At 42.5% G+C, this 7,496-nt stretch overlaps 1 protein-coding gene across 1 annotated transcript; it reads left to right on the top strand.

The window, feature by feature from the left end:
- Positions 1 to 1,626: 1,626 nt before the first annotated feature.
- On the top strand, positions 1,627 to 2,766 carry LOC106813603 (uncharacterized protein K02A2.6-like). The gene is made up of 2 exons (XM_014817784.1): positions 1,627 to 1,631; positions 2,319 to 2,766. The coding sequence occupies exons 1-2, from the start codon at positions 1,627 to 1,629 to the stop codon at positions 2,764 to 2,766; spliced, it is 453 nt and encodes a 150-aa protein (XP_014673270.1).
- Positions 2,767 to 7,496: the final 4,730 nt, after the last annotated feature.

The raw sequence follows: 7,496 nt of genomic DNA, 5'->3' as shown, positions 1-7,496 counted from the left end.
GTTGCTGTGAAGTGTTTGTCACGCGATATTTATATTGGTGTTAGTAGTCGCTCCTTTGTTTAGAAGGGCGCTTTGCGAAGGTGGAGGCATGCAACGGCCCGATCTAGGTTTATCTTTGTATGCCACCATGAATAGTGTCGCGAGAGGTTAGCGAGGATTTCTGGTCCTAGTGAGTTGGTACCCAGATAATTAGGTTGGCGCGCCAGTGTGAGCCGTAATTTCGCTGCATGGATCTCCGCTAGAATCCCACTATGTACATGTGTAAACGGATAATTTCTGGTCCCCCACCGGTTGAGTGGGTATGCTATGGTTACGGCTAATCCATTCATGCCAATTTGTTCTGTCAGTAGAGAAGTTACATGTAGACTGTCGTGCCATACTGGTAGTTCTCGAGATCTGCCGACGTTGGTGGCAGCGCAGCGGCATTGGAGTTTAGTATACGCTAAAAGGCACTGTAATATATTGTTTTAAGCTGAAGAACATTAGTATTTCTGAATGTTATTTTAAGTATTAGCTCAGTATTTATGCGTACTCGAGTTAGAGTTTACTCAAGATGGTTTTTTTTGTATACTTTCAGTTTACCGCTGTTGACCGCTGTTGACACTACATAGCAGTGTTCGACTAAAATAAACGCGTGTACGAGACATTTCTATCATCTTTGACGTGATTCTTCACAAATAGTATTTGTACTTGTAATACTAATCAAGTGGTGCCAGAATGGGAAGGAAAGGCTATATATATGTGAAAAAAACTTTCATTCACTCTTCATCCGCAATGCTTTGATAGTCAACACATACCCCGTACAGACTGCAAATTTGATACCCCATCAAACTGGTCCGGGCCAGGTGCATGTGCGACAAATTTTTGCAGTGTGTACACGCTATCCCGCTCCAATATCCAAATACGCGCTGGCCCGCACCAATTTGGCCCCGCAAATGACGAAGGGCCAAGCCCGCTCTAAGCTGTGTCTGTACACAATCCGGTGCATAGCGCTGCCAAATTTCGCAATGCGCATGTGCATAGCCTTATTTAGGTCACGTAAAAGTACAGTAGCTGTCTGCGGGGTGACATAGCGAGCTGAACTGAGCATGCACAGTCAACCGGTGACTCATATGATGTGGGATGAAACACGCGGAGCAGACCCGGTTCTAAATCGCAATACGCATGCGCATAGCCTTATTTAGGTCACGTAATTGTACAATTTCTGTCTGCGGGGTGACGTTGCAAGCTGAACTGAGAACTGATGACTCATTTAATGTAGGATCAAATTTGCAGTCTGTACGCTATGATTTGGCGCGTGTCTAACCCGCACCAGTTTAATGTAGGTTCAAATTTTGCAGTCTGTATGGGGTATTAGATTGTATGCATCAGCCGAAGCGTATGTGAGACGCGTGTCTAATACACGGGCAGATAGGGCCGTAGCAGAGTTAATATAAGTGGTATGACGTGAAATACGCGAGCGTTACAATGATGAGAAAATCAAAAACAGGTGAGTACCCTCGGTTAAAGGATGCTTTGGCCCGCCTTTCTGACAACAAAGCACATATTTGTTGGTAAAAATGATGAGGCAACACCCTGAAGAAGACCCCGGTCGATTTTCACAGGCCTACCCCCCATTTACGAAGTATGAAGTATGGAGCAAATGTTACTCGCTACTCATACAAATGTATGTTCAGGCCCCTTCCTCCATTGGGGACGTTAGCACTCCCTACCCTTCCGTCTGGGACCTTACTCCCTTTCCCACTGCCAGTGATCTTAGATGCTCTGTCAGAGACCTTTAATAGCAGCTAAATTATAGCCTATGTCAGGGAATAACTGGTGCCACCCCTGCTACTAGTCCAAGAATCTCATGGTGATACTACGTGTATCAAATGTCTTTCCCTGAATGTTACGTGAAGTCTAAATACAGTCTACTGGCTAGTACAGTACACCAACTTACGCCTTGCACTTGCAGTATGGGTTTATTCCCGGTTGGCCTACTCCCATTTCGCCAAGGCAAAATTCCCATTTCGCATACAGCAAAATTCCCAGTTGACCTACACCCATTTTGCTAGCTCTAGGACTATAGCCCGCATATACCGTATAGCGTAGCGGGCTATAGTCCTAGAGCTACCATTTCGCCTACTCCCAATTCGTCTACGTTCAAAATCTACCCCATTCCTATTTCATCTACGATCGGTTTTTTCCCTAAATAATCATTTATAGGATCGTGGATATATTTGCTATAGTTTATAGTATGTACAATGTTATGTTGGACCACAATGGAAATATGTGTGTTAGCCATGCTTTTTGTGTTTTCATCCTCGATAATTTTCTAGCCGCTGTTACAAGTGGTACTACTTTGCGTCCAAGAAACCTCATGAAGGTCACCAGGGCATGACGAAAACACAACTCCGAGCCAAGTCCTGTGTGTACTGGGACGGACTCAGCAAAGACATCGAGCACATGGTTGGATCCTGCACATCATGCAGAGAACACCAGAGAGCCCAGCAAAGGGAGCCCCTACTTCAACATGACCTTCCCTCGAGGCCCTGGGAAACAGTTGGAACCGACCTGTTTCATCTGTATGGAGATGAATACTTGATCATTACAGACTACCATTCAAAGTTTCCCTTCATCAGGAAAGTCAGAGGGAGATGCACAAGCGGATCAGTTGTCCAAATCACCAAAGACATATTCAGTGAGCAAGGGATACCCCTGAGGGTGATCAGTGATAATGGACCCCAGTTTGCCAGCCAAGAGTACAAAGCCTTTGCACAGGAATGAGGATTTCAACACGTCACTTCCAGTCCTCACTATCCTCAAAGTAACAGACTTGCTGAGCGTGCCATACAGACCGTGAAGAGGACATTGGTAAAGATGAAGAAATCCAACGGCGACCTAAACCTCGCATTTCTGAGCCTTCGAAACCACCCCTGTGAACACAGACCTGCCATCGCCAGCTGAGCTTCTACAAGGCAGAAAGATGAGAAACACCCTGTCAGACAAGTTGAGCAGTTTGTCGGCTGCCCAGACAGACACGTACGAGAAGCTGATTGCAAGGCAGAACAAACAGAAAGAAAACTATGACTGCAGTGCAGAGGTGTGAGGGAACTTCCTCCACTGCGAACAGGAGAGAAGGTGCTCACATATGAACACAATACAGGATTGTGGAGCCCAGCAACAGTCGTGGAAGCATGCAGAGAACAAAGATCCTACCTCATTCAGACTCCTTATGGGGGCTTAAGAAGGCACAACCGCAGAGACGTAAAAACTTTGGGTTGTCCACCTCAGCAGGTGAACTCTGAGGGTGACCACAGACCACCCAAGGCGCCACCACTCCCTCCAGATCGGGCACAAGATCGGCAGGAAACACGTGGTGATGCATACTACACAAGATCAGGGCGCAGAATTGTAAAGCCCAATCACCTTATTGAGCAATTTAGGCATCTGTGTCATCAGGGCCGGACTAAGCGTGTGGGGGGCCCAGGGCACGCAATTGTGTGGGGGCCCTATAGTCTGTATTTTTTCTGCACTTTCATGCTTGCAAATTCAGAGAGTATTTCATCGTGTTTCAACGAATTTAAAATGTTACTTTCGATAGCGAGAATACTGAGGTTTACCAGTCTCTGTTGGCTCATCGTGGTTCTCATGTGATTTTTAATCAACTTGAGTTTTGAAAATGACCTTTCACCGCTACAATTCGAGACCATCAATGAAAGATAGATTCTCAGAGTAATTTCGGTATTAGGGAAAGTGTCCTTCAGCTGAACAGCAAAATTCAGTCAGAGAAACAGCATGGGAAACGCATCACTTCAACGTTACATGCTAAGAATTTTGTGGATCACAATTACGAGTTTTGTAAATTTTAGGATACTCTAAATGTGGGGGGCCCCAAATGTGGGGGGCCCGGGGCACGTGCCCCTGTTGCCCCGCCCTTAATCCGCTAGTGTGTGTCATACACATGACTCATTTTTGTACATTGCTTTGGAGTTACTGCACAATATATTACAGTTATTAAAAGAAAATAGAAGGATTGTTAAAGAGGACATTGGAAAGATTGAGATATGGTTAGGTTTTGTTATAGAAAATAATAACACACATGTAATAGCATACTAGACTTTTAGGAGTGGAATGTTGTATAATGTGAATAGGACACTGTCAGGTATAATGTCAAATTGGCAAGTGTTAAAAGTGATACAGATTGCTTGAAATTTGTAATACATTGAAGAGAATAGATGGGAGACATTGTCACAAGACAAAAACTCCACCAACCCAAGTGAGAAAGCTTGTATATATGTGAAACACAGGAATTGAAGTTAGGTACATCTTTATCATAATTCATGCAAGTGTAAACAATTGTTATATATGAGGTTTTGCATTGTGTTACGAATTCGTAAAGCAAAAGTTAAAAGTAAGCATTCACAGAGCTTGCGGCTCACACAGCAACGCAAGGAATGAAGCCATTCAAAAGTTTGAGTCGTGTTTGTTTGATTGATGTTTGTTGAAGTCACACAAAAAAGTTGTTGGTTCTGAGATGTGTTTTATAAGAGGATTTATTATTTAGGTACAATTGTCATATGCTTTAAAACGTTTATCATACTGTTTTCATCATGCTCAACTTTTCATTGTGGGGAAGGGGGATGTTACATATGGTACTACTTTGCGTCCAGCGCAAGTACACTATAAGTGATGGGAACTGGTGGTGAAGATGGCGGACATGATGGACCTGTCAGTTAGCAATAGCATGGTTAAATAAAGTGTTATTTCAGACATTACTATCATGGCCTAACTTGTGTCACAATCTCATATACAGGAGTTAGCATAAGGCTACTATTAGTCTATTACAGCTGTATTTTGTTTATTTATGCTGTTATCGATGTAATGTATGCTTTGTTAATTATCGAAATAAATAAATCAAAAAATATCAAAAAATATAAATAATAAAATATGGTTTTGATTTGCAATTTGGCATACATAGTCATAGACTACAGGAACAAGAAGAAAACATAGGTACAAATAATGAGAACACAACTTGACAAAAAATGGAGATAAAAAATTGGAACATACAAATACAATGTAACATATAATGGGAGTACAATGAGACATAGTACAATGGGAGTAGGCGAAATGGGAATATTGCCGATTCTAAGACTAAGACTAAGAGTAGACAAAATGGAGTAGGCGAAATCGGAGTAGGCCAACTGGCATGTTACCGCAGTATGCCCGTTTCGACATAACATGCATCAGCACGTTTTAAATGACCATACTGTAACCACTGGCAGCAAGAACAAGTCCGCACCAGCTACAGCACACACGCCGCCATTGACGCCACGACTTTTGTTAACGTTTGCAAAACGTGGCCCAAGGATAGAGAACATGGGTCCCAATAAAACCAATGTGCCTAACCCTAACCCTAACCCTAACCATAACCTTAGCCTATTATATTGATATAATATTATATTTATATTGATGTAAATGACATTGGTTTTATTGGGATCCATGTTCTCTATCCTTGAACCCAAAACGTTGCAAACGTTGTTATTATAGACAATGGTGGCGTGTGTGCTGTAGCTGGTGCGGACTTGTTCTTGCTGCCAGTGACTGTAACACAAAGTAAACTATATTAGTTATTCGATGTGCTGCGTGTTGTCGTGTTGGCGCGCTGACTACGTAACATACTGTACGGTACTAGTACTACTACTACTACTACTACTACTACTACCACTGGCAGCAAGAACCAGTCCGCTGCAGCTACAGCACACACACGGCCATTGTCTATATATAACATCTTAGATGTAGTACTCCCATTGTACTATGTCTCATTGTACTACCATTATATGTTACATTGTATTTGTATGTTCCAATTTTGTATCTCCATTTTTTGTCAAGTTGTGTTCCCATTATTTGTACCTATGTTTTCTTCTGGTTCCTGTAGTCTATGACTATGTATGCCAAATTGCAAATCAAAACCATATTTTATTATTTATATTTTTTGATATTTTTTGATTTATTTATTTCGATAATTAACAAAGCATACATTACATCGATAACAGCATAAATAAACAAAATGCAGCTGTAATAGTAGCCTTATGCTAACTCCTGTATATGAGATTGTGACACAAGTTAGGCCATGATAGTAATGTCTGAAATAACACTTTATTTAACCATGCTATTGCTAGGCGTAGGCAACTCCCTAGACTTGTTAGTGGAGTAGGCGAGGTACGGTCCGGCATATTAGATAGTACCAGGGTACGTTCCGGCAGTAACCTGGGGGACATAGACCTCTCAGCAGTAGTAGATAGCACTGGCAGCCAAGAACCAGTCCTTAGATGTATATATGACAGCATTGACCGTGTGTGTGCTGTAGCTGCAGCGGACTGGTTCTTGCTGGCAGTGCTACTACTACTCTGCTGAGAGGGGTCTATGTCCCCGGGTACTGCCGGGAACGTACACCTGTTACATCTAATTATGCCGGAGCGTACCTGACGCTACCTCCACTAACTAGAGTCTAGGGAGTCGCCTATCGCCTCCTCCCTAACCCGAACCCTTAACCTAATCCATAACCCTAACCAATCAAATGTAACCGCAGGGTAACCTTCCGGTATACCGGACCGTACCCAGGGTACGTTCCGGCAGTACCCTGGGGGACATAGACCCTATGAGCACTACTACTAGTGTAGTAGTACTACTACTAGTAGTACTACGCTTACTGTACCAACATTAATTTATTATGAACATACGTACGCAATGTGGCGTTCTATTTGAGTCATTTATCTTGTCTAAGTTGCGGATTTATATAAGACTAAACAATAAAGTAGCACTGACCTTCCGCGATTTGGACTACTCTGGCGGTGCAGTTTAAATCCATTACTTCAATATTAGTTCTGTTCTTCCTTCCCTAGTTCCCACCTCAAAAACATGGCTGATCGTTCGTCATGTTCGTTGACTTGATGACGTCACCTCTCAGAGTCGATAACAATCCCGCCTTCAATCAGTGAGTCAGTTTGTCGTTTTGTGACCTAGTTAGAACCATTCGGTCGAAGGATAATATTACGTCCTATTGCCCCAAATCGACAAGTCGTGTACTCAGACTAAAATAACCAACGTATATATGTAAACCTTCATTTACTCAGCAAGTCCAACAATGGCCGCATAGACTGTCCCAGGCTGGGACCGTCGCTTCGCACTGCTGCGTGACGTCATTCGACACCCCTCGCATCATCGCATGCTATTGTATGCGCGAAAACCGTTGTATTGCAATAATATCATATGTATATACATGTTATGTGCAAATATTGTTGAAATACTACATGTTATAGGTTTTTCAGGGATCTATATGTTCATATTTAAGCCCAGTATTAAATTGTATATATATATATATATATATATATATATATATATACACGTGCGTGCGTGCGTGCGTGCGTGTGTGTGTGTGTGTGTATGTATGTTTATATATTGTCCAGGAAGTTCGGCGCCTTATATAACCACGAACATAAAAGACATATAGCCAA

This window comes from Priapulus caudatus, unplaced genomic scaffold, assembly GCF_000485595.1.
Source record: "Priapulus caudatus unplaced genomic scaffold, Priapulus_caudatus-5.0.1 Scaffold798, whole genome shotgun sequence".
Classification (NCBI taxonomy): domain Eukaryota; kingdom Metazoa; phylum Priapulida; class Priapulimorpha; order Priapulimorphida; family Priapulidae; genus Priapulus; species Priapulus caudatus.
The sequence above is the reverse complement of the archived record's forward strand: the minus strand, read 5'-3'. Positions and strand labels throughout refer to the sequence as shown.